Here is a 27807-nt window from a genome sequence, read left to right as displayed (position 1 = left end):
AAATGCTTCACATTAAGCAGTTTCATTCCTCCTTAAATGTTAGTGAACAAACCACAGGAACGTACCTCGCATAGAGCTTCACTTGTTTTTAATTCGCTGGAGGTTGTGGATGTGGCCGTGGGGGAAAGGGCGTTTTTATCCAGTAGGTTTTAGCTCTGGGTCCTGGGTTTGAATCTAGCCCAGACTAAAGGGATTAACATTCTCTTTCTATCTCTCGCTCTCTCTCTCGCTCTCTCTATCTCTTTATCTACCTATCTCTCTCTATCTACCTATCTCTCCCTCTATCTACCTATCTCTACCTCTCTTCTCTACCTACCCATCTCTCTCTATCTCCCTTTCTACCTACCTATCTCTCTTTCTACCTACCTATCTCTCTCTATCTACCTATCTCTCTCTATCTACCTCTCTCTCTATCTACCTATCTCTCTCTAACTCTATCTTTATATCTCTCTTGTTGACCTCAGGTGAAATTAATTCAGTTACTGTGTAAAAATGCCCCCTGATTCAGCACACACTGGTATTAAATTCAGTCTCACTCAGCAAGGCCACAGGATGCCTGGTGTGGGAATTGGAACTGTCACTCTGGTGCAGTAGGGGGCAGGTGCTCTCTGAGGTTGGAGCTTAATCAAAAATGAAAGCACATCGAAGAACATATCACAATGCTGCTTTTCTACCTGTTTCTGCTGATTTCTGGACTATTTCTGCTTCATCAATGGGGCCTCGATGGTATAATTAAGAGAACAGGCTTCAGGGCGTCCCTGGAGCTGGCACACTGCGAATGCTGTGCGAGGGTGATATTGCGGCTAGCTTATGAGGGCACGTTGCATAAACTTGGCTTGTATTCCTTTGCAAATAGAAGATTGAAGGGTGATCTGATCGAGGTATTTAAAATGGTAAAAGGATTCGATAGGGTAGATACAGAGAAACTATTTCCTGTGGTGAAAGAATCAAGAATGAGGAGACATAATCTTAAAATTAAAGCTGGGCCATTTAGGAGTGATGTCAGGAAGCACTTTTTCACACAAAGTGTAGTAGAAATCTGGAACTCACTCCCCTAAAAGGCTGTGGGTGCTGGGGGTCATTTGGAGCTTTCAAGACTGAGATCGATAGATTTTTGTTAGATAACGGTGTCAAGGGATATGGAGCAAAGGCGGGTAAATGGAGTTGAGGTGCAGATGAGCCATGATCTAATTGAATGGTGGAGCAGGCTAGAGGGGCTGAATGGCCTTCTCCCGTTCCTATGTTCCTCGAAATGCTTTATTCAAATAGACTGTCGTGCCAACCCTGAAAACCCAGAATTAAGCACAGGGTGAAGCCATTAACTCCCAGCAACTGCTTTGAAAAACGCAGCCTTAATGTGGCTGGAGTTATCAAGCCACTTAACTAAGAATTTTTTTAATATTCGCGTACGTTGTGTTAACAGGCAACAGTACTTAATTTTGAAATCGCGTCTCCTCAAACATCATCGTTCCTTCACATGCAATGGTCAATGCCATTATGCACAGCGAAGGCAATGTCTGACATGGAAAAACCAGTGGTTCTGAATTTTTATAGAATCTTACAGCAAAGGAGGAGGCCATTTGGCCCATTGTGTCTGTGCCAACTCTTTGAAAGAGCTATCCAATTAGTCCCACTCCCCTGCCCTTTCCCCATAGCCCTACAAATGTTTCCTTTTCAAGTATTTATCCAATTCCCTTTTGAAAGTTACTATTGAATCTGCTTCCACCACCCTTTCAGGCAGTGCAGTCCAGATCATAACAACTCGCTGCGTAATTTTCTTCCCCCTCACCTCCCCTCTGGTTCTTTTGCCAATTATCTTAAATCTGTGTCCACGGGTTACCAACCCTATCCACTCTATCAAAAACCATCATAATTGTGAACACCTTTATTAAATCTCCCCATAACCTTCTCTGCTCTAAGGAGAACAATCCCACTGAAGTCCCTCATTATCTCAGCCATTCCGTGACTCTTGCAGGAACAGCCAGAAACCCCACCGTGTCCCAGAAATGTGAACGTTCGGGGGCAAGTGACTGGGATACTCTGGGACAGTGGGGAACGTTGAATACCTCATGTTCGAATTGTTTTTTGACAGCAGTCTTTCTTCTTTCCAGGGCACATTTTTGGTTGGCCAGCCGGTACCTCAGGCCTCCGTGAAGCATGGGCCTGGTAGCTGTATGGTGCCCAGCGTAGCGATACAGGGGCCTTCTGCAGGCACCCACCAGCAGGCAATCAGAGTCTCCACCGCCCAAAAAGCAGTATTTGCACAGGTAAACGCTACACCCTGGTAAACTGGTGTGGGGATGGTGGTAGGGAGGGGGCTTCCAAGTTGGAACTGAATCGTGCATGCATTGGGGCACATGCTATGACAATGGTAGCACTAAATTGATTCAGGAGTTCCGTAAGTAAAAAGCTGTTCTTGAAGATTGGAGCAAGGCATGAACTCAGAAAATGTACGTAAACATCTGAAGTGAAGGAAGTGCTCAAGAGCATTTCACAGGCTGTGTGTAAAGCTAAAGATCGCACAGGCCATTCGTCAGCGTACCCTTAATATAACATTTTTAATTGAATCTTGTAGTGATTGGCTAGCTTGCTAGGCCATTGAGAGTCAACCGCTTAGTGTGGGACCAGACTCACATGTAGGCGAGACTGGGTCACGGTGGCAATACATCACTGAGGCGGTTGGATTTTTACAACAGTCGGCCAGCCTACAAACTGTCCGGTTTTTATTGAACTCAGTTTCACTTCTTGCCTTCTCAGGGATGGACAACAAATTGGCAGCGACACCCACATCCCGAGAATGAATTTTAAAAACCGTGTGTTGATAAATTTGCATATTTCATTGACATTAGGTGAACTAACATTCCTCATACGCACACAAAATATTTCCACATCTATGCCACTGATTTCCTGATTCGTGGGCAGCTCCCTCCAGTCTCCTTTCCTTCATTGGGAACAGATCTATTTTCCTTAGCCTCTAATCACCGCCTATTATTTTACGATGTTGTTTCATTCTTGTTCTTTGAATTCCTTCCAATTGCCCTGTAAGTACATGTGTTGGAGACGCCACATTGATGCTGTTATAGAATGCCGATGTTACTGCCTCGGGCTTGCATCTTGTGGATCTGTCTGCTGACAGCCCTTGTTGATCCCACAGAGCATCAAATAATTTGGTGTCTTCAGCATTTGGTGTTGAACAGCTAAAAGTGCAACAACAGCCTGTGTGTTGGTTTATATTAGAAAGAAACACGAGTGTCTGAGTGTGAATCATTGGAGCTTTCATCTTCAAGTAATGAGGTCAGAACTGCTGAGCAGGATTCCTGCCTGAGAGGAGGAGGAGGAGGAGGGTGTGTGGGAGGACTTTCTGTTCAAAGTATTCCTGCATTTTCTGGAGAAAAAAAGACCTGTTTATGGGAATCTGATAAGTTATCTTTCCTCCCCGAGTCCTGTCCACGGCCCCCTCTTCTTCCTTGCCTATTTGCCCACATGTACACAGCCCGCTTGATTGGCACCCCATCCACCACCCTAAACATTCACTCCCTTCACCACCGGCGCACTGTGGCTGCAGTGTGCACCATCCACAGGATGCACTGCAGCAACTCACCAAGGCTTCTTCGACAACACCTCCCAAATCCGCGACCTCTACCACCTAGAAGGACAAGAGCAGCAGGTACATGGGAACAACACCACCTGCACGTTCCCCTCCAAGTCACACACCATCCCGACCTGGAAATATATCGCCGTTCCTTCATCGTCACTGGGTCAAAATCCTGGAACTCCCTTCCTAACAGCACTGTGGGAGAACCGTCACCACACGGACTGCAGCGGTTCAAGAAGGCGGCTCACCACCACCTTCTCAAGGGCAATTAGGGATGGGCAATAATTGCCGGCCTCGCCAGCAACGCCCACATCCCATGAACAAATAAAAAAAAACACGCAACCTCCATACTTATGATGCACTCAACCTCCATACTTACACTGACACACTCAACCTCCATACTTACACTGACACACTCAACCTCCGTACTTACACTGACACACTCAACCTCCGTACTTACACTGACACACTCAACCTCCATACTTACACTGACACACTCAACCTCCGTACTTACACTGACACACTCAACCTCCGTACTTACACTGACACACTCAACCTCCATATGTACACTGACACACTCAACCCCCTACGTACACTGACACACTCAACCTCCATACTTACACTGACACACTCAACCTTCATACCTACACTGACACACTCAACCCCCTACGTACACTGACACACTCAACCTCCATACTTACACTGACACACTCAACCTTCATACATACACTGACACAGTCAACCTCCTACGTACACTGACACACTCAACCTCCTACGTACACTGATACACTCAACCCCCTACGTACACTGACACACTCAACCTCCTACGTACACTGACACACACAACCCCCTACGTACACTGACACACACAACCCCCTACGTTCACTGACACACTTAACCTCCTACGTACACTGACACACTCAACCCCCTACGTACACCGACACACTCAACCCCCTTCGTACACTGACACACTCAACCTCCTACGTACACTGACACACTCAACCCCCTACGTACACTGACACACTCAACCCCCTTTGTACACTGACACACTCAACCTCCTACGTACACTGACGCACTCAACCTCCTGCGTACACTGACACACTCAACCTCCTGCGTACATTGACACACTCAACCTCCATATGTACACTGACACACTCAACCTCCTGTGTACATTGACACACTCAACCTCCATATGTACATTGACACACTCAACCTCCTGCGTACACTGACACACTCAACCTCCATACATTACACTGATGCACTCAATGTTTACATGGACGCTCCCAGCTTCACCACTTCTTTTCATCCCACAACCACTTCCATGCTGTCAGCCTCTTCACTTTTCTCTCCTTCTTTAAAAACCTTATTGAAAACCCATCCCTCAGACGTGGCCTTCAGTCCCTTCTCCTAACATCTCTCCATGCCTCGACATCCGTTCCACTTGTTATTTCTTTGTAAAATGCCGTGGGACATTTTGTACATTCAATGCGCTGTATAAACCTAGGTCAGATCAGCAGGGGAGGTGCATTAGCCACGCCGTCTCCCATGGTGGAGCCAGCCCAAAGTGACAGCTCTGCTGTTTCCATTGGAGCCGTCCGAGGATCTCTATGTTGGTGACGATATAGAGCAGCCTTGCAGGGAAGGAGGCCCAACTCCTGAGGCTACATGCAGCTTTAAAAAGTGACACGTTTTTTTAAAAAAAGATGGCGGTAAGCCCTCTGCCACCGTCTATCGTGCTGTGTTTATCACTAAACCAGGTGTGAATGTACTTGTTTTGATGTGAACAGGTTGTCCCGAGTGCCCAGGTGTCCTCTCTGCATTCAGCTGCCGCCTCCTCAGTCGTCCATTCTCCCTCGCCCGAAGGAGCAGCAAGGCCACTGTCTGTAGCGTCCCCCCTCTCACAGCCTGGCACCACCACCCTGCGGGTAGCTGGAGGGGTCATTACGACGGCCAGCCCCTCGTCATCAGTCTCAGGAACAGCACCGTCAACCGCAGGAACTGTGGCTCCACAGGTAACAGGAGGGAGGTCCTTAAACAAGACTAATAAAGAATTACAGCACAATAATTGAACACTCGGAGTTTTGAAAACATTTTTACTTTGAGAACGTTTTGATTGGGTTTGAAGGAGGGTGTAAATTGCAGGTAGCTCCTGGTTTTGAATCTGGGCGATGGCCCTGCGAACACTCTGACTCTGACACTATTTATTCTTTGTTCCGTTAGCAGTCGGAGCTGCCAGGCCCCAGCCCCCCTGCAGCCTCTGCGACGCCCCCAGTGAAAGCCTCGGGCCCCAGCCCCCCTGCAGCCTCTGCGACGCCCCCAGTGAAAGCCTCGGGCCCGCAGCCGTCCCTCCAGGTCTCCCAGGTGCACCTCGCCACCAGCCCATCGGCACGCGTCGGTTCCACTGGTTCCCAGGCAGCCCACCTGGTGGTTTCGCAGCCCCGTGCTGGAGGCTCCAGCAAGACCAGCGGTCCGGGGGCATCCGGTCTGGTCTCCTTCGTGTCCAGTTCCTCTGCTGCAACAAACTCTGTGAGTGGAAAAGCGGTAGCAGCAGTATCAGGTAGGATTTAAACTTATGACCTTTTCCAACCAGTTAAACCTTCTCATTCATCCTGAGCAGGACCGGACAACTCCTCCCGGGCACTCGCTGCGTCTCCCTCTACAACACTTGCACAGATAGGAGGGGGTTACTGAATGGGACACTAATTTTATCCTTGTAATTTCTTTTAAGATGTTTCCTTTGTTCTTCGGCCTCTCTGCAACTTACTCTGGCCCACCGGGGAGGTAAGAGACTGGATCTCTGGTGTCGACTGCTGTTGCTTTGTAACTAGCTACCACCAGGTGGGAAGTATCCAGCCTCTGATTGGCACTGCCTCCCGTGATGTCACTGTCCAGCCTCTGATTGGCAGTGCCCCCTGTGATGTCACTGCCTCCCGTGATGTCACTGTCCAGCCTCTGATTGGCACTGCCTCCCGTGATGTCACTGTCCAGCCTCTGATTGGCACTGCCCCCCGTGATGTCACTGCCCCCTGTGATGTCACTGCCCCCTATGATGTCACTGTTAATCATCCTCCTTCCCTCTATGGTCCACATGACTCGGGTAAGTATGGGACAGTTGAGCGTACAGAACAGCCTTTATTGTTCAGCACAGGCGATCAATCAATACAGTACAAGGACAGCATCTGGTTTCGCTCTTTCCAGCTACCTGACTTAGCCCTGTAACTGTACCCTTTTTTTATACATATGTTTACTACAAAAACAACACACCGTAATATTTTCATAGATAGACCTTCAGATTACAACTCCTACTCCCTCCCTTGTTAGCTGTCTCTGGACCTTATCAAGGACACCAAGTTCAAAGAATCCTGTGATCTGGCCAAACTATGGACTATAGTTTCTACACTAATCACTCACGGTTGGTGTCCACTGTAGGCAGCGCTCCCTTGCATTTAAATTAATACCACGACATCTATAGTGGAATAGATTCCTTTTGTTCGTGTTCAATGTTACATCTTTTCTTGTGTTACCAGGCAACCTGCTGGTCCATCAACCGATTATGGTTATTATAGATCATTGTGGTTATTAACTCGCAACTCTCCAACATGTCCAACAGTCATTGTTCAGCTTCTGATTGGCACTGCTCCCGTGATGTCACGGTTGCGATAGGGAACTCACTGCGTGGGCAATTGCAGGCGAAAGCTGCGTTCTGCCTCCGCGCAGGGCAGGTTTCAGAACTACATCCTGTAATACAATCATTCTGCTAATCAGCAGCTTGTAGTAACTGCAGCTGTAACACAGTCAGGTAAGTGCACTTAGATCAAAATATTTCCTATCAGGGACACAGAATGAAGCCTGCGGGTGAAATCCCTGTGATCTTCACTGACCTGCTGTTGAGCTAGGATAGTGCGGCACAGTCTGAGGAATCAATAATCTCTGGGAATGCATCCTCGTTTCCCATTAGTGTGAATATTTCTTCTCAAGCAGTGATCTATTGGACAGTATTACAGAGCTGTAATACTGTATTGGACAGAGTTACAAAGCTGAGATCTATTGGACATAAGAAATAGGAGCAGGAGTAGGCCATCCGGCCCCTCAAGCCTGCTCCGCCATTCACCAAGATCATGGCTGATCTTCTACCTCAACCTCATTTTCCTGCACCATCCCCATATCCCTTGATGCCTTTAATATCTAGAAATCTTATAGATCTCTGTTTTGAATGTACTCAATGACTGAACCTCCACAGCCTTCTAGGGTAGAGAATTCCAAAGATTCACCACCCTCTGAGTGAAGAAATTTCTCCTCATCTCAGTCCTAAATGGCCTACCCCTTTATTCTGAGACTGTGACCCCTGGTTCTAGACTCCCCAGTCAGGGGAAACATCCTCCCTGCATCTACCCTGTCGAGCCCTGTAAGAATTTTGTATGTTTCAATGAGATCACCTCTCATTCTTCTAAATTCTAGAGAATACAGGCTTAGTCTACTCAACCTCTCCTCATATGACAATCCCGCCATCCCAGAAATCAGTCTGGTGAACCTTTGTTGCACTCCCTCTATGGCAAGTATATCCTTTCTTAGATAAGGAGACCAAAATTGTATACAATACACCAGGTGCGGTCTCACCAAGGCCCTATATAATTGCAGTAAGACATCTTTACTCCTGTACTTAAATCCTCTTGTAATAAAGGCCAACATACCATTTGCCTTCCTAATTGTTTGCTGCACCTGCACATTAGCTTTCAGTGACTCATGTATAAGGACACTCAGGACCCTTTGAACATCAACATTTCCCAATCTCTCACCATTTAAAAAATACTCTGCATTTCTGTTTTTCCTATCAAAGTGGATAACTTCACATTTTTCCACATTATATTCCATCTGCCATGTTCTTGCCCATTCACTTAGCCTGTCTGCATCCCCTTGAAGCCTCTTTGCGTCGTCCTCACAACTCACATTCCCACATAGTTTTGTGTCATCAGCAAACTTGGAAATATTACATTTGGTCCCCTTATCCAAATCATTGATATAGATTGTGGATAGCTGGGACCCAAGCACTGATCCCTGTGGTACCCCACTAGTCACAGTCTGTCAACCTGAAAAAGACCCGTTTATTCCTACTCTCTGTTTTCTGTCTGTTAACCAATTCTCAATCCATGCCAGTATATTTACCCCAATTCCATGTGCTGTAACTTTGTTCACCAACCTCCTCTTTGGGACCTTATCGAAAGCTTTCTGAAAATGTTAATACACCACATCCACTGGTTCCCCCTTATCTATTCTACTAATTGCATCCTCAAAGAACTCCCAATAGGTTTGTCAAACATGATTTCCCTTTCATAAATCCATGTTGACTCTGCCAAATCCTATTATTATTTTCTAAGTGTGCTGTTATCACACCCTTTATGATAGATTTGTGTTGTCGAGCTGGGATCTATTGGACAGTGTTGTAGAGCTGGGATCTATTGCACAGTGTTGTAGAGCTGGGATCTATTGGACAGTGTTACAGAGCTGGGATCTATTGGACGGTGTTGTAGAGCTGGGATCTATTGGACAGTGTTACAGAGCTGGGATCTATTGGGCAATGTTACAGAGCTGGGATCTATTGGACAGTGTTACAGAGCTGGGATATATTGGACAGTGTTACAGAGCTGGGATCTATTGGACAGTGTTACAGAGCTGGGATCTGTTGGATAGGGTTGTAGAGCTGGGATCTATTGGACAGTGTTGTAGAGCTGGGATCTCTTGGACAGTGTTGTAGAGCTGGGATCTATTGCACAGTGTTGTAGAGCTGGGATCTTCTGCACAGTGTTGCAGAGCTGGGATCTATTGGACAGTGTTACAGAGCTGGGATCTATTGGACAGTGTTACAAAGCTGGGATCTATTGGACAGTGTTACAGAGCTGGGATCTATTGGACAGTGTTGTAGAGCTGGGATCTATTGGACAGTGTTACAAAGCTGGGATCTATTGGACAGTGTTACAGAGCTGGGATCTATTGGACAGTGTTACAGAGCTGGGATCTATTGGACAGTGTTACAAAGCTGGGATCTATTGGACAGTGTTACAGAGCTGGGATCTATTGGACAGTGTTACAGAGCTGGGATCTATTGGACAGTATTGTAGAGCTGGAACCTGTTGCACGATGTTGTAGAGCTGGGATCTATTGGACAGTGTTGTAGAGCTGGGATCTGTTGCACGGCGTTGTAGAGCTGGGATCTATTGGACAGTGTTGTAGAGCTGGGATCTATTGGACAATGTTACAGAGCTGGGATCTATTGGACAGTGTTACAGAGCTGGGATCTATTGGACAGTGTTACAGAGCTGGGATCTATTGGACAGTGTTGTAGAGCTGGGATCTATTGGACAGTGTTACAAAGCTGGGATCTATTGGACAGTGTTACAGAGCTGGGATCTATTGGACAGTGTTACAAAGCTGGGATCTATTGGACAGTGTTACAGAGCTGGGATCTATTGGACAGTGTTACAGAGCTGGGATCTATTGGACAGTGTTACAGAGCTGGGATCTATTGGACAGTGTTACAGAGCTGGGATCTATTGGACAGTGTTACAGAGCTGGGATCTATTGCACAGTATTGTAGAGCTGGGATCTGTTGCACAGTATTGTAGAGCTGGAATCTGTTGCACGATGTTGTAGAGCTGGGATCTATTGGACAGTGTTGTAGAGCTGGGATCTGTTGCACGGCGTTGTAGAGCTGGGATCTATTGGACAGTGTTGTAGAGCTGGGATCTATTGGACAATGTTACAGAGCTGGGATCTGTTGCACAGTGTTGTAGAGCTGGGATCTATTGGACAGTGTTGTAGAGCTGGGATCTATTGGACAATGTTACAGAGCTGGGATCTGTTGCACAGTGTTGTAGAGCTGGGATCTATTGGACGGTGTTGTAGAGCTGGGATCTTTTGCACAGTGTTGTAGAGCTGGGATCTGTTGCACGGTGTTGTAGAGCTGGGATCTATTGGATGGTGTTGTAGAGCTGGGATCTATTGGATGGTGCTGTAGAGCTGGGATCTATTGGACAATGTTACAGAACTGGGATCTATTGCACAGTGTTGTAGAGCTGGGATGTATTGCACAGTGTTGTAGAGCTGGGATCTATTGCACAGTGTTGTAGAGCTGGGATCTATTGGACAGTGTTACAAAGCTGGGATCTATTGGACAGTGTTACAGAGCTGGGATCTATTGGACAGTGTTACAGAGCTGGGATCTATTGGGCAATGTTACAGAGCTGGGATCTATTGGACAGTGTTACAGAGCTGGGATCTATTGGACAGTGTTACAGAGCTGGGATCTATTGCACAGTGTTACAGAGCTGGGATCTATTGCACAGTGTTTTAGAGCTGGGATCTATTGGACAGTGTTACAGAGCTGGGATCTATTGGACAGTGTTACAGAGCTGGGATCTATTGGACAGTGTTACAGAGCTGGGATCTATTGGGCAATGTTACAGAGCTGGGATCTATTGGACAGTGTTACAGAGCTGGGATCTATTGGACAGTGTTACAGAGCTGGGATCTATTGGACAGTGTTACAGAGCTGGGATCTATTGGACAGTGTTACAGAGCTGGGATCTATTGGACAGGGTTGTAGAGCTGGAGATCTGTTGGTCAATGTTACAGGCTGGAGATCTGTTGGACAGTGTTACAGGCTGGAGATCTGTTGGACAGTGTTACAGGCTGGAGATCTATTGGACAGTGTTACAGGCTGGAGATCTATTGGACAATGTTACAGGCTGGAGATCTATTGGACAGTGTTACAGGCTGGAGATCTGTTGGACAATGTTACAGGTTAGAGATCTGTTGGACAATGTTACATGCTGGAGATCTATTGGACAATGTTACAGGCTGGAGATCTGTTGGACAATGTTACAGGCTGGAGATCTGTTGGACAATGTTACAGGCTGGAGATCCGTTGGACAATGTTACAGGCTGGAGATCTATTGGACAGTGTTACAGGCTGGAGATCTATTGGACAATGTTACAGGCTGGAGATCTGTTGGACAATGTTACAGGCTGGAGATCTGTTGGACAGTGTTACAGGCTGGAGATCTATTGGACAGTGTTACAGGCTGGAGATCTATTGGACAGTGTTACAGGCTGGAGATCTATTGGACAATGTTACAGGTTAGAGATCTGTTGGACAATGTTACAGGCTGGAGATCTGTTGGACAATGTTACAGGCTGGAGATCTGTTGGACAATGTTACAGGCTGGAGATCTGTTGGACAGTGTTACAGGCTGGAGATCTGTTGGACAATGTTACAGGCTGGAGATCCGTTGGACAGAGCTACAGTAAGCAGAGTCGAGCTATCTCATCTGATTGTCCCCCATTAACCAACATGGTATCTCCCACTGCCGTGCTCCTGAATTGAAAACCAAAAAGCAAGAAACCCTATATTGGGGGGAGGGGGAAAATCACACATTTATTTAATATACTTCACCGCAGTTTGCTGTGAATGACCTAACTAGCTGTTTTTAGTGCAGGAGGAGGGAGAGATATAGAAGGATGATTGTGGTAGAGCAAACCAACATTAGAAGAAGAGATGTTCATCTTCCTGTTGGACCTAGCTCAGTGATGCCATCGCTAACTAAACTCCCACAGTGGCCACTTTAGCCTGGAGCAGGCCATTGTTGTACAAATGAAAACATATATTCTTAAAATATTTGTGGATATTCCCTTGCTGGCTCAATTGAGCCACGCAGACCAGAATGTACAAACTCAATTCCCGGCTGTGTGCTGAGTTAACTGATCTTAACTGGGACAACATCAGGGATTCTACAATTGTCCTCAGTGCCCTGGGCAAAAGCAGGCAAAATCAGCCAGGTTTCCTGCTCCTAGTCCAGTGACCCCTGCTGGGAGGTTCATCAGTGAGTGTTGTACAGCAATATCACAGCATTACACAGTCTGCAGCCAATGGATCCTGTGTAATGGTGCACAGTGATGTCACAGCACCACATCCCACAGAAGTTTGGCTCACAATTATAAAAATTGAGAATGAATAAAAATATGACATGGTTTTAAACTAATTGAACTGACTTCCATATCTCTAGGCAAAAATCTGAATGACTTTTCTTAGCCCTGCCTGTGAGTCCTACACCAGGACAATTAGATGAAGTTGTAGGAAAGCAGTTAGGATTGGGTGTACTATTAACAAGCGCATTAGGGGTTAAACACGATGTGTAAGATCCTTACAAAGATAGGCCAATTTATCTGTCTTTGGTTTGCCTGCTTCCTGTCAGTGGGTCATGTAATGTCTGATTATCGTTCTGCCATTTCTTTATACAGTGAAGACAGAGCCTGGCTCTGCAGGAGCTCCCTTCAGCCCCACACTTCCCACAGCAGACAGCGTGAAAGTGGAACGAGCAGGACTGGAAGGGGCAGTTGAAATTATTGAGTAAGTCGAGCATTTTATTCTCAAATCCCTTTTCTATGGATGCCTACCAGTCGTGTTCAGTTTAAAAAGCCAGGTACAGCACGAGTTTGATACAGAGTAAAGCTCCCTCCACACTGTCCCATCAAACACTCCCAGGTCAGGTACAGCACAGGTTAGATACAGAGTAAAGCTCCCTCCACACTGTCCCATCAAACACTCCCAGGTCAGGTACAACATGGGTTAGATACAGAGTAAAGTTCCCTCCACACTGTCCCATCAAACACTCCCAGGTCAGGTACAACATGGGTTAGATACAGAGTAAAGTTCCCTCCACACTGCCCCATCAAACACTCCAAGGTTATATAGACTACATAGAATGTACAGCACAGAAACAGGCCATTCGGCCCAACTGGTCCATGCCGTTGTTTATGCTCCACACGAGCCTCCTCCCTCCCCACTTCATGTGTTTATCGAGCTTCCGCTTAAATGCATCTATGCTAGTCGCCTCAACTACTCCTTGTGGTAGCGAGTTCCACATTCTAACCATTCACTGGGTAAAGAAGTTTCTTCTTAATTCCCTATTGGATTATCCAAGTAATATGTGGTCCCCTTATTCTTCCTAACAAAATGCACCACCCCACACTTTTCTATATTGAAAATCATTTGCCAATTACACGCCCATTCTGCAAGTTTATTAATGTCTTCCGGTATTTTGTCGCAGTTCTCCTTGGTATTAACTACACCTCCCAATTTGGTGTCGTCTGCAAATTTTAAAATTGTACTTCCAATTCCCGAGCCCGAATCGTTGATGGAAATTGTGAACAACAGTGGTCCCAGCACCGATCCTTGTGCAACACCACTTCCCACCTTTTGCCAGTTTGTGTAAATACCTTTAACCCCTACTCTCTGTTTTCTGTTTTGTAGCCAGCCTGCTATCCATTCTGCTACTTGTCCCCAGATTCCACCTTAGTCATGAATCTACTATGCAGTACTCATACATCAGCTGTGGCTCAGTGGGTAGCAGTCTTTGCCTCTGAGTCAGAAGGTTGTGGGTTCAAGACCCACTCTAGAGATTTGAGCACAAAATCTAGGCTGATGCTTCATTACAGTACTGAGGGAGTGCTGCAATATCGGAGGTGCCGTCTTTCGGATGAGATGTTAAACCGAGGCCCTGTCTGTCCTCTCAGGTGGACGTAAAAGATCCCATGGCACTATTTCAAAGTAGAGCAGGGAAGTTCTCCTCGGTGTCCTGGCCAGTATTCATCCCTCAACTAAAAAAACGGATTATCTGGTCATTATCACATTGCTGTTTGTGGGACCTTGTTGTGCACAAATTGGCTGCTGCATTTCCTACATTACAATAGTTCAAAAGTACTTCATTGGCTGTAAAGTGCTTTGGGACATCGTGAAAGGCGCCATATAAATGCAAGTCTGTCTTTCTTTTACTTTATCGAAGGCCTTTTGAAAATCCAAATATATTACATCTACTGCATACCCTTATCCACCCTTTCTGTTACCTCTTCAAATAATTCAGTAAAGTTAGTCAAGCATGACCGTCCCTTTTGAAATCCGTACTGACTTCGTTATTATATTTTCAGGTTCTAGATGTTTTTCTATCGAAGGTAGAGTACAGAAAGAGTTAGATACAGAGTAAAGCTCCCTCTACATTGTCCCATCAAACACTCCCAGGTCAGGTACATTATGGGTTAGATAGAGTAAAGTTCCCTTTACACTGTCCCATCAAACACTCCAAGGTTAGGTTCAGATTGGGTTAGGTACAGAGTAAAGCTCTCTGCACTGTCCCATCAAAGACTCCCAGGTAAGGTGTACTCTGGCCTGTACTGAGTTAGCAGATCTCAGCTACATTTGACCTTAGTCTTCCTGGAATGGTGGGGAAGACCTGATCACATCACCCCTGGAAAGTGCATGTCTGAATGATGGGTAATGCACACCTGTGAAGTCTACCACAGTCGAATAACTTGCCAGCACTCACTTGTCTAGCTTCAGAGAAGAAGAACAGACACTTAAGTAAGGCACTATAGGGCAGGCAGCTGCCAGTCAGGTAGGAGAGAAGGGGAGAAAACGAACAGATAAAAAAGATCCCGCTGACTGACCATGCCCTGCATTGTTAAAGTTTGCGGTACCAATATCTCACTTGGGAGATGTTTAGTGACACACCAGTCGCCCTTCTTGTTCTAGCCTTCTGTACTGTCACAGTTCAGTGAGGCGTTACTGTGTTTAAAATAAGTCTGACTGTGGAAATACCCAACAGGCCCGTCAGCATCTTTGAAGAGAAAAGACAGGTTAATGATTTGGTCAGAACTGGGTATTAGGTGTTGCTGCTTTGGTGGCACACAGAGCACTGACTGGTCTCTTATTCCTTACTGCCATTAGCCTTGAATACATTGAAAATGTGCAGCAGCTACTGACCGCCATCCTAAAGAAGGCGCCGCTGATCGTGCCTGAGAAAAGTGAGTCAAGCTGTTTGATTTTCTTTCAGTTGCAACGCTCGTTTTAACTTTTGATTCGGCAGTTAGCCTTTCTCAAACCGTGCGGTGGCAGCAAATCCGGTGCGTTCACATTGGGCGGGTTTCAAGTCAGTACAAAAACAATTTCCACTTCGCGCCGATGCGGAACTCTCAAGGAGCACATGTTCCGGGCGTGGTTATTTAGTGCTGTTAGTAAACAGGGACAAAATTAACTGTATTGAATTATTGACGCATGTAAATATCAATCACACTGTGGTCAGTGAACTTTCCTCTCCTGCCCTGTCCCTCAGTAGCTGAAAATACCCTGTCCCGTGCACTCTTTCTCCGTCCTGCACCCTCACTGTTTTGAAATCATTGTCGTCTCTCCTACTCCCAACTCATTCTTTACCAGGAACCGCAAAACCAGAACGCCTCACCTCCCTCTGTCTGTTCTTCCTCCTACAGTCTACAAGCCTTTGAGACCCAAGTTTGATGTCAGCTCACCCTATCTTCCTGATTTACCTCATTGTCCTACCCTTGGTTGCTCTTCAGTATTTTGCAATCAAAAAAAGCTGTTTATGTTGACATATGTTTGTAGCTAGAGGCTTTCTGCATTAGTTTCCCCGCTCTACTCAAAAACTGCTACTTAGTTATGTTGGGATAATTCCTTCCTCATTCTTTTAACAGATTCGTAAAGCTAGCGACAGTAATGTGTATGAGAACTAACAATTTATTCTTGCTTCAAAACATTCATCTTAAACATTGCATACAGAATTGTGCACATTTAGCCCTACGTCTAAAACCATCTGTGCAGGGAACTTCTAGGGGAAATCGCGAGAATGGCTTATCCAAGCCTATTCCCGTTACTTGGTCTTGAAGGCCGGCAAAAGTCCCGACTGAGTGAAACGTTGTATCTCTTTTTATACCATTTTCTTTTCTGGACTGATTCCTGCTGGATGCAATACTATTCGGTGTTTTATGACACTTAATTATTTGAACAGATTGCCAAGTCATAGTATTTGTTACACAAACGTTTTGATGTTATGCTCTATAGTAAAAGGAACCTATTGCCTTTTTATATTGCAGTAATCTCCTCTCTTACACTCCCCCCTGCTGTGATCAAAAGCCTATGTTTTAAAAGCCTAGCCTTACAGGGTCTTTGGCCCTGAAATTCATCCTCTCCAATGTTATCAGCATCATTGAGGGGAAAAGACATGATTCACAAGCACACAACTTAAACCAGTTCTGCTATATTAACTGTGTTTGGCCTTTGTCCTATATTAGAATAATGTAAAAACATATTTATATTCTTACAAGTTGACTATGGTTTTTCTATCTACCCATCTCTCTGTCTCCATCTATATTTATCCATCTATTTATTTATTTCTATCTCTCTATCTGTATCTATCCTTCTATCTTTATCTCCATGTTTATTCCCAGAATTTGCTGAAATAATAACGGTGTCCGAACGACACAGGCCCTTTTTAATGTGCAAATTGGCCAACAACTTGTGGCGAGGAAGAGATACCCCGTGAATTGCTGGCCGATTTGCGCCGCTCCGCCATGACCTTCGCGAAAACGGCATCTCGCCCTTAACCTCACCGTGATTTTCATGACGTTGCTGCATTTGCATATTAATTGTCCATTAAACTCACCACAGAAAGTTAAGTCTAGTAATTAACAGTGTAAGTATCCTTTTAACATCGTGATAATTGTTAATGACTGCCAATCAACCTCTCTTGCCCAGAATGGAAACAATTATAAGTGTGGAGTTTCATGCCTTCAGGTTGTGAATTATTCTTGGAGATTTTAAAAATGTCTCTCTCAATTCAATCTTTCTTTCCCTCTCTTTATTTCTTTCTCTGACCTGATTTGACATTGAATTCACTCTCTTTCTCAGTCCTTCACCAGTTTATTTCTCAGTCGTTTAATCACATTGGTTGAGGAGATACACTGATTGTTGCGTTACTCACCAAGGTCCCAGATGCCCTGTTGTCATCGCGCACCGTTACCAGCTCGCACTTCCAGCAGTTTTGTGGTTAAAAGATTTTAAAACATAAACCAGCACAAACAAGTCTAACAGGGCATGCTGCAAGATGCCCCGCTCCAGCAAAATCTGGGGCTACATCCATTTATCTTTCTGTCTATCTATAACTATCCTATAACTGCCAATCTTGATCTGCCTATCTGTCTGACTATCATAATAAATGAGTGTAGAAGAGCATGCCAGGAGCAGCACCAGGCATACCTAAAAATGAGGTGCCAACCTGGTGAAGCTACAACACAGGACCACATGCACGCTAAACAGTGGAAGCAACATGCTATAGACAGAGCTAAGCGATTCCACAACCATCGGATCAGATCAAAGCACTGCAGTCCTGCCACATCCAGTTGTGAATGGTGGTTCACAATTAAACAACTAACGGGAGGAGGAGGCTCCGTGAACATCTCCATCCTCAATGATGGCCGAGTCCAGCACGTGAGTGCAAAAGACAAGGCTGAAACATTTGCAAACATCTTCAGCCAGAAGTGCCGAGTGGATGATCCATCTTGGCCTCCTCCCGATATCCCCACCATCACAGAAGCCAGTCTTCAGCCAATTCGATTCACTCCACGTGATATCAAAAAACGGCTGAGTACACTGGATACAGCAAAGGCTATGGGCCCCGACAACATCCCAGCTGTAGTGCTGAAGACTTGTGCTCCTGAACTAGCCACACCTCCAACCAAACTGTTTCAGTGCAGCTACAACACTGGGATCTACCCAACAATGTGGAAAATTGCCCAGGTATGTCCTGTCCACAAAAAGCAGGACAAATCCAATCCGGCCAATTACCGCCCCATCAATCAACTCTCAATCATCAGCAAAGTGATGGAAGGTGTCGTCGACAGTGCTATCAAGCGGCACTTATTCACCAATAATCTGCTCACCGATGCTCAGTTTGGGTTCCGTCATGACCACTCGGCTCCAGACCTCATTAGAGCCTTGGTCCAAACATGGACAAAAGAGCTGAATTCCAAAGGTGAGGGTGAGAGTGACTGCCCTTGACATCAAGGCAGCATTTGACTGAGTGTGGCACCAAGGAGCCCTTGTAAAATTGAAGTCAATGGGAATCAGGGAGTTAACCCTCCAGTGGCTGGAGTCATACCTAGCACAAAGGAAGATGGTAGTGGTTGTTGGAGGCCAATCACCTCAGCCCCAGGACATTGCTGCAGGAGTTCCTCAGGGCAGTGTCCTAGGCCCAACCATCTTCAGCTGCTTCATCAATGACCTTCCCTCCATCATAAGGTCAGAAGTAGGGATGTTCGCTGATGATTGCACAGTGTACAGTTCCATTCGCAACCGCTCAGATAATGAAGCAGTCCATGCCCGCATGCAGCAAGACCTGGACAACGTCCAGGCTTGGGCTGATAAGTTGCAAGTAACATTCGAGCCAGACAAGTGCCAGGCAATGACCATCTCCAACAAGAGAGAGTCTAACCACCTCCCCTTAACATTCAACGGCATTACCATCGACGAATCCCCCACCTTCAACAACCTGGGATCACCATTGACTAGAAACTTAACTGGACCTGCCACAAAAATACTGTGGCTACAAGTGAAAGTCAGAGGCTGGGTATTCTGCAGCGAGTGACTCACCTCCTGACTCCCCAGAGCTTTTCCACCATCTACAAGGCACAAATCAGGAGTGTGATGGAATACTCTCCACTTGCCTGGAAGAGTGCAGCTCCAACAACACTCAAGAAGCTCGACACCATCCAGGACAAAGCAGCCCGCTTGATTGGCACCCCATCCACCACCCTAAACATTCACCACCAGCGCACTGTGGCTGCAGTATGTACCATCCACAGGATGCACTGCAGCAACTCGCCAAGGCTTCTTCGACAGCACCTCCAAAACCCGCAACCTCTACCACCTAGAAGGACAAGAGCAGCAGGCACATGGGAACACCACCACCTGCACGTTCCCCTCCAAGTCACACACCATCCCGACTTGGAAATATATCACCGTTCCTTCATCGTCGCTGGGTCAAAATCCTGGAACTCCCCGCCTAACAGCACTCTGGGAGAACCTTCACCACACGGACTGCAGCGGTTCAAGAAGGCGACTCACCACCACCTTCTCAAGGGCATTTAGGGATGGGCAATAAACGCTGGCCTTCGCGGCAATGCCCACATCCCATGAACGAATAAAAAAAATAAAAACCTTGTATCTCTATGTCTATGTGTCAGAATATTGTAGTTTTGCAGAGGAGAAATGAAACATTCATTTACATGGCACCTTATTAAATCCCTCAACAACATGTTGTTGACTTCCGGCCACTGCTGTATTTACAGTGTGTAGGGATCAGTGAATGTGCTGTATTTACAGTGTGTAGGGATCAGTGAATGTGCTGTATTTACAGTGTGTAGGGATCAGTGAATGTGCTGTATTTACAGTGTATAGGGATCAGTGACTGCTGTATATACAGTGTGTAGGGATCAGTGAATGTGCTGTATTTACAGTGTGTAGGGATCAGTGACTGTGCTGTATTTACAGTGTGTAGGGATCAGTGAATGTGCTGTATTTACAGTGTGTAGGGATCAGTGAATGTGCTGTATTTACAGTGTATAGGGATCAGTGACTGCTGTATTTACAGTGTGTAGGGATCAGTGAATGCTGTATTTACAGTGTGTAGGGATCAGTGAATGCTGTATTTACAGTGTGAAGGGATCAGTGACTGTGCTGTATTTACAGTGTGCAGGGATCAGTGACTGCTGTATTTACAGTGTGTAGGGATCAGTGAATGCTGTATTTACAGTGTGTAGGGATCAGTGACTGTGCTGTATTTACAGTGTGTAGGGATCAGTGACTTTGCTGTATTTACAGTGTGTAGGGATCAGTGAATGTGCTGTATTTACAGTGTATAGGGATCAGTGACTGTGCTGTATTTACAGTGTATAGGGATCAGTGACTGTGCTGTATTTTTTTTTATTCGTTCGCGGGATGTGGGCGTCGCTGGCGAGGCCAGCGTTTATTGCCCATCCCTAATTGCCCTTGAGAAGTTGGTGGTGAGCCGCCTTCTTGAACCGCTGCAGTCCGTGTGCTGTATTTACAGTGTGTAGGGATCAGTGACTGTGCTGTATTTGCAGTGTGTAGGGATCAGTGAATGCTGTATTTACAGTGTGAAGGGATCAGTGACTGCTGTATTTACAGTGTGAAGGGATCAGTGACTGCTGTATATACAGTGTGTAGGGATCAGTGACTGTGCTGTATTTACAGTGTGTAGGGATCAGTGAATGCTGTATTTACAGTGTGAAGGGATCAGTGACTGTGCTGTATTTACAGTGTGAAGGGATCAGTGACTGCTGTATTTACAGTGTGAAGGGATCAGTGACTGTGCTGTATTTACAGTGTGTAGGGATCAGTGAATGCTGTATTTACAGTGTGAAGGGATCAGTGACTGCTGTATTCACAGTGTGAAGGGATCAGTGACTGCTGTATTTACAGTGTGAAGGGATCAGTGACTGTGCTGTATTTACAGTGTGTAGGGATCAATGAATGTGCTGTATATACAGTGTGTAGGGATCAGTGAATGCTGTATTTACAGTGTGTAGGGATCAGTGAATGCTGTATTTACAGTGTGTAGGGATCAGTGACTGTGCTGTATTTACAGTGTGTAGGGATCAGTGACTGTGCTGTATTTACAGTGTGTAGGGATCAGTGACTGTGCTGTATTTACAGTGTGAAGGGATCAGTGACTGCTGTATTTACAGTGTGAAGGGATCAGTGACTGCTGTATTTACAGTGTGAAGGGATCAGTGACTGTGCTGTATTTACAGTGTGTAGGGATCAGTGACTGTGCTGTATTTACAGTGTGTAGGGATCAGTGAATGTGCTGTATTTACAGTGTGAAGGGATCAGTGACTGCTGTATATACAGTGTGTAGGGATCAGTGACTGTGCTGTATTTACAGTGTGTAGGGATCAGTGACTGCTGTATTTACAGTGTGAAGGGATCAGTGACTGTGCTGTATTTACAGTGTGTAGGAATCAGTGAATGTGCTGTATTTACAGTGTGTAGGGATCAGTGACTGTGCTGTATTTACAGTGTGTAGGGATCAGTGAATGTGCTGTATTTACAGTGTGTAGGAATCAGTGAATGTGCTGTATTTACAGTGTGTAGGGATCAGTGACTGTGCTGTATTTACAGTGTGTAGGGATCAGTGAATGTGCTGTATTTACAGTGTGTAGGGATCAGTGAATGTGCTGTATTTACAGTGTGTAGGGATCAGTGACTGCTGTATTTACAGTGTGAAGGGATCAGTGACTGTGCTGTATTTACAGTGTGTAGGGATCAGTGAATGCTGTATTTACAGTGTGTAGGGATCAGTGAATGTGCTGTATATACAGTGTATAGGGATCAGTGACTGTGCTGTATTTACAGTGTGTAGGGATCAGTGACTGCTGTATTTACAGTGTGAAGGGATCAGTGACTGCTGTATTTACAGTGTGTAGGGATCAGTGAATGCTGTATTTACAGTGTGTAGGGATCAGTGAATGCTGTATTTACAGTGTGTAGGGATCAGTGACTGCTGTATTTACAGTGTGTAGGGATCAGTGAATGCTGTATTTACAGTGTGAAGGGATCAGTGACTGTGCTGTATTTACAGTGTGAAGGGATCAGTGACTGCTGTATATACAGCGTGAAGGGATCAGTGACTGTGCTGTATTTACAGTGTGAAGGGATCAGTGACTGCTGTATTTACAGTGTGTAGGGATCAGTGACTGCTGTATTTACAGTGTGTAGGGATCAGTGACTGCTGTATTTACAGTGTGTAGGGATCAGTGAATGCTGTATTTACAGTGTGTAGGGATCAGTGACTGCTGTATTTACAGTGTGAAGGGATCAGTGAATGCTGTATTTACAGTGTGAAGGGATCAGTGACTGCTGTATATACAGCGTGAAGGGATCAGTGACTGTGCTGTATTTACAGTGTGAAGGGATCAGTGACTGCTGTATTTACAGTGTGTAGGGATCAGTGACTGCTGTATTTACAGTGTGAAGGGATCAGTGACTGTGTTGTATTTACAATGTGAAGGGATCAGTGACTGTGTTGTATTTACAATGTGAAGGGATCAGTGACTGTTGTATTTACAGTGTGAAGGGATCAGTGACTGTGTTGTATTTACAATGTGAAGGGATCAGTGACTGTTGTATTTGCAGTGTGAAGGGATCAGTGACTGTGCTGTATTTAGTGTGTAGGGATCAGTGACTGCTGTATTTACAGTGTGAAGGGATCAGTGATTGCTGTATTTACAGTGTGTAGGGATCAGTGACTGCTGTATTTACAGTGTGAAGGGATCAGTGACTGCTGTATTTACAGTGTGTAAGGATCAGTGACTGCTGTATTTACAGTGTGTAGGGATCAGTGACTGCTGTATTTACAGTGTGAAGGGATCAGTGACTGCTGTATTTACAGTGTGAAGGGATCAGTGACTGCTGTATTTACAGTGTGTAAGGATCAGTGACTGCTGTATTTACAGTGTGAAGGGATCAGTGACTGTGCTGTATTTACAGTGTGAAGGGATCAGTGACTGCTGTATTTACAGTGTGTAGGGATCAGTGACTGCTGTATTTACAGTGTGTAGGGATCAGTGACTGCTGTATTTACAGTGTGTAGGGATCAGTGACTGCTGTATTTACAGTGTGAAGCGATCAGTGAATGCTGTATTTACAGTGTGTAGGGATCAGTGAATGTGCTGTATTTACAGTGTGTCGGGATCAGTGACTGTGCTGTATTTACAGTGTGAAGGGATCAGTGACTGTGCTGTATTTACAGTGTGAAGGGATCAGTGAATGCTGCATTTACAGTGTGTAGGGATCAGTGAATGCTGTATTTACAGTGTGTAGGGATCAGTGACTGCTGTATTTACAGTGTGTAGGGATCAGTGACTGCTGTATTTGCAGTGTGTAGGGATCAGTGACTGCTGTATTTACAGTGTGAAGGGATCAGTGAATGCTGTATTTACAGTGTGTAGGGATCAGTGACTGCTGTATTTGCAGTGTGTAGGGATCAGTGACTGCTGTATTTACAGTGTGAAGGGATCAGTGAATGCTGTATTTACAGTGTGAAGGGATCAGTGAATGCTGTATTTACAGTGTGTAGGGATCAGTGACTGTGCTGTATTTACAGTGTGTCGGGATCAGTGAATGTGCTGTATTTACAGTGTGTAGGGATCAGTGACTGTGCTGTATTTACAGTGTGTCGGGATCAGTGAATGCTGTATTTACAGTGTGTAGTGATCAGTGAATGTGCTGTATTTACAGTGTGTAGGGGTCAGCCACTGCTGTATTTACAGTGTGAAGTGTCGGTAACTCCGCTGTATTTACCTTGTGAAGGGGTCAGTGACTGTGCTGTATTTACAGTGTGTCGGGATCAGTGAATGCTGTATTTACAGTGTGTAGGGGTCAGCCACTGCTGTATTTACAGTGTGTAGGGATCAGTGACTGTGCTGTATTTACAGTGTGAAGGGATCAGTGACTGCTGTATATACAGTGTGTAGGGATCAGTGACTGCTGTATTTACAGTGTGTAGGGATAAGTGAATGCTGAATTTACCGTGTGAGTGGTCGGCGACTGTGCTGAATTCACCGTCTGAAGCGGTCAGTGACTGAGCTGTATTTACAGTGTGTAGGGGCCGGTGTCTGTTCTCTATTTACTGTGTGTATGGGTCATTGATTGCTGTATTTCATAGAATCATAGAAAGGTTCCAGCACGGAAGGAGGCCATTCGGCCCATTGAGTCCCTGCGGCTCCATGCAAGAGCAATCCAGTTAGTCTCACTCCCCGCCCATCCCCATAGCCCTACAAATCTTTTCCTTTCAAGTACTTATCCAGTTCCCTTTTGAAAGCCATGATTGAATCTGCCTCCACCACCCCCTCGGGCAGTGCATTCCAGATCCTAACCACTCGCTGTGTAAAAAAGTTTTTCCTCATGCCACCTTTGGTTCTTTTGCCAATCACCTTAAATCTGTGTCCTCTGGTTCTTGACCCTTCCACCAATGAGAACAGTTTCTCTCTTTCTGTTCTGTCTCGACCCTTCATGATTTTGAATGCCTCTATCAAATCTCCTTGCAACCTTCTCTGTTCCAAGGAGAATAACCCCAGTTTCGTCAGTCCATCCACGTAACTGAAGTCCCTCATCCCTGGAATAATTCTAGTAAATCTTTTCTGCACCCTCTCTAAGGCCATCACATCTTTCCTAAAGTGCAGTGCCCAGAAATGGACACAATACTCCAGTTGTGGTCGAACCAGTGTTTTATAAAGGTTTATCATGACTTCCTTGCTTTTGTATTCTATGCCTCTATTTATAAAGCCCAGGGTCCCGTATGCTTTTTTAACCGCTTTCTCAAACTGCCCTGCCAACTTCAACGATTTGTGCACATATACCCCTAGATCTCTCTGTTCCATACCCTTTTAGAGCTGTGCCCTCCAGTTTATATTGCCTCTCCTCGTTCTTCCTACCGAAATTAATACTTCGCATTTTTCTGCGTTAAATTTCATCTACTACGTTTCCGCCCAGCATTTCACCAGCCACTTTATATCCTTTACAGTGTGTTGCTGTATTTACAGTGTGTAATGATCGGTGACTGTGCTGTATTTACAGTATGTAGGGGTCGATGACTGTGCAGAATTTACACTGTGTAGAGGTCGGTGACTGTGCTGTATTTACAGTGTGAAGGGGTCAGTAACTTCTGTATTTACAGTGTGAAGGGGTCAGTAACTTCTGTATTTACAGTGTGAAGGGGTCAGTAACTTCTGTATTTACAGTGTGAAGGGGTCAGTAACTTCTGTATTTACAGTGTGCAGGGGTCGGTAACTGCTGTATTTACAGTGTGAAGGGGTCAGTAACTTCTGTATTTACAGTGTGAAGGGGTCAGTAACTTCTGTATTTACAGTGTGCAGGGGTCGGTAACTGCTGTATTTACAGTGTGTCGGGGTCAGTGACAGTGCTGTATTTACAGTGTGTAGCAGTCCATGACTGTGCTGTATTTACAGATTGTATTTACAGTGTGTAGGGGTTGGTGACTGCTCTATTTACAGTGTGTAATGATCGGTGACTGTGTTGTATTTACAGTGTGTAGTGGTCGATGTCTGTGCTGAATTTACAGTGTGTAGAGGTCGGTAACTTTTGTATTTACAGTTTGCAGGGGTCGGTAACTTCTGTATTTAGAATGTGTAGGGGTCGGTAACTTCTGTATTTGCAGTGTGTAGGTCGTTGACTGCTGAATTTACAGTGTGTAGGGGTTGATGACTGTGCTGAATTTACAGTGTGTAGGGGTCTGTGACTATGCTGTATTTGTAGTGTGTAGGGGCCGGTGACTTTGCTGTATTTACAGTGTGTTAGGGTCAGTGATTGTGCTGTGTTTAACTTGTGTAGGGGTTTGTGACTGTGGTGTATTTACAGTGTGTAGGGGTTGGTGACTGTGCTCTGTTTACAGTGTGTAATGATCGGTGTCTGTGTTGTATTTACAGTGTGTAGAGGTCAGTGTCTGCGCTGCATTCACAGATTGTATTTGCAATGTGTAGGGGTCAATGACAGTGCTGTATTCACAGTGTGTAGCAGTCTGTGACTCTGCTGTATTTATAGATTGTATTTACTGTGTGTAGGGGCCAGTGACTGTGCTCTATTTACTGTGTGTAGGGGCCAGTGACTGTGCTCTATTTACAGTGTGTAGGGGCCGGTGACTGTGCTCTATTTACAGTGTGTAGGGGCCGGTGACTGTGCTCTATTTACAGTGTGTAGGGGCCAGTGACTGTGCTCTATTTACAGTGTGTAGGGGCCGGTGACTGTGCTCTATTTACAGTGTGTAGGGGCCGGTGACTGTGCTCTATTTACAGTGTGTAGGGGCCGGTGACTGTGCTCTATTTACAGTGTGTAGGGGCCGGTGACTGTGCTCTATTTACAGTGTGTAGGGGCCGGTGACTGTGCTCTATTTACAGTGTGTAGGGGCCGGTGACTGTGCTCTATTTACAGTGTTGGGGTCAGTGATTGTGCTGTATTTACAGTGTGTTGGGGCCAGTGACTATGCTGTATTTACAGTGTGTAGGGGCCGGTGACTGTGCTCTATTTACAGTGTTGGGGTCAGTGATTGTGCTGTATTTACAGTGTGTAGGGGTCAGTGATTGTGCTGTATTTACAGTGTGTAGGGGCCAGTGACTATGCTGTATTTACAGTGTGTTGGGGTCAGTGATTGTGCTGTATTTACAGTGTGTTGGGGTCAGTGATTGTGCTGTATTTACAGTGTGTTGGGGTCAGTGATTGTGCTGTATTTACAGTGTGTTGGGGTCAGTGATTGTGCTGTATTTACAGTGTGTTGGGGTCAGTGATTGTGCTGTATTTACAGTGTGTTGGGGTCAGTGATTGTGCTGTATTTACAGTGTGAAGGGGCTGGTGACTGTGTTCTATTTACTGTGTGTAGAGATCGGTGACTGCTGTATTTACAGTGTGAAGGAGTCAGTGATTGTGCTGTATTTACAGTGTGAAGGAGTCAGTGACTATGCTGCATTTACAATGTGTAGGGGCCGGTGACTTTGCTGTATGTACAGTGGGTTAGGGTCAGTGATTGTGCTGTGTTTACCTTGTGTAGGGGCCGGCGACTGCTGCATTTATTGTGTGTAGGGGTTTGTGACTGTGCTGTATTTACAGTGTGTAGGGGTTGGTGACTGTGCTGTATTTACAGTGTGTAGGGGTTGGTGACTGTGCTGTATTTACAGTGTGTAGGGGTTGGTGACTGTGCTGTATTTACAGTGTGTAGGGGTTGGTGACTGTGCTGTATTTACAGTGTGTAGGGGTTGGTGACTGTGCTGTATTTACAGTGTGTAGGGGTTGGTGACTGTGCTGTATTTACAGTGTGTAGGGGTTGGTGACTGTGCTGTATTTACAGTGTGTAGGGGTTGGTGACTGTGCTGTATTTACAGTGTGTAGGGGTTGGTGACTGTGCTGTATTTACAGTGTGTGGGGGTTGGTGACTGTGCTGTATTTACAGTGTGTAGGGGTTGGTGACTGCTGTATTTACAGTGTGTAGGGGTTGGTGACTGTGCTGTATTTACAGTGTGTAGGGGTTGGTGACTGTGCTGTATTTACAGTGTGTAGGGGTTGGTGACTGTGCTGTATTTACAGTGTGTAGGGGTTGGTGACTGTGCTGTATTTACAGTGTGTGGGGGTTGGTGACTGTGCTGTATTTACAGTGTGTGGGGGTTGGTGACTGTGCTGTATTTACAGTGTGTAGGGGTTGGTGACTGTGCTGTATTTACAGTGTGTAGGGGTTGGTGACTGTGCTGTATTTACAGTGTGTGGGGGTTGGTGACTGTGCTGT

The 27807-nt window shown here is 45.6% G+C and overlaps 1 protein-coding gene across 5 annotated transcripts in view; it reads left to right on the top strand.

Annotated features, from left to right (window-relative positions):
• yeats2 (YEATS domain containing 2) overlaps nucleotides 1–27807 on the top strand; it is a 188966-nt gene that overhangs the window by 139963 nt on the left and 21196 nt on the right. For 4 of the 5 annotated variants that reach the window (XM_067995545.1, XM_067995543.1, XM_067995542.1 and 1 more), the window contains 5 exons: nucleotides 2112–2267; nucleotides 5383–5607; nucleotides 5816–6152; nucleotides 12890–12998; nucleotides 15372–15448. In XM_067995545.1, coding sequence (XP_067851646.1) covers nucleotides 2112–2267; nucleotides 5383–5607; nucleotides 5816–6152; nucleotides 12890–12998; nucleotides 15372–15448 — 904 coding nt within the window. The remainder of the gene's footprint in view (nucleotides 1–2111; nucleotides 2268–5382; nucleotides 5608–5815; nucleotides 6153–12889; nucleotides 12999–15371; nucleotides 15449–27807) is intronic. The other variant, XM_067995546.1, reaches the window with a different exon arrangement.

Source organism: Heptranchias perlo, chromosome 13, assembly GCF_035084215.1.
Source record: "Heptranchias perlo isolate sHepPer1 chromosome 13, sHepPer1.hap1, whole genome shotgun sequence".
Lineage (NCBI taxonomy): Eukaryota > Metazoa > Chordata > Chondrichthyes > Hexanchiformes > Hexanchidae > Heptranchias > Heptranchias perlo.
The sequence above is the reverse complement of the archived record's forward strand: the minus strand, read 5'-3'. Positions and strand labels throughout refer to the sequence as shown.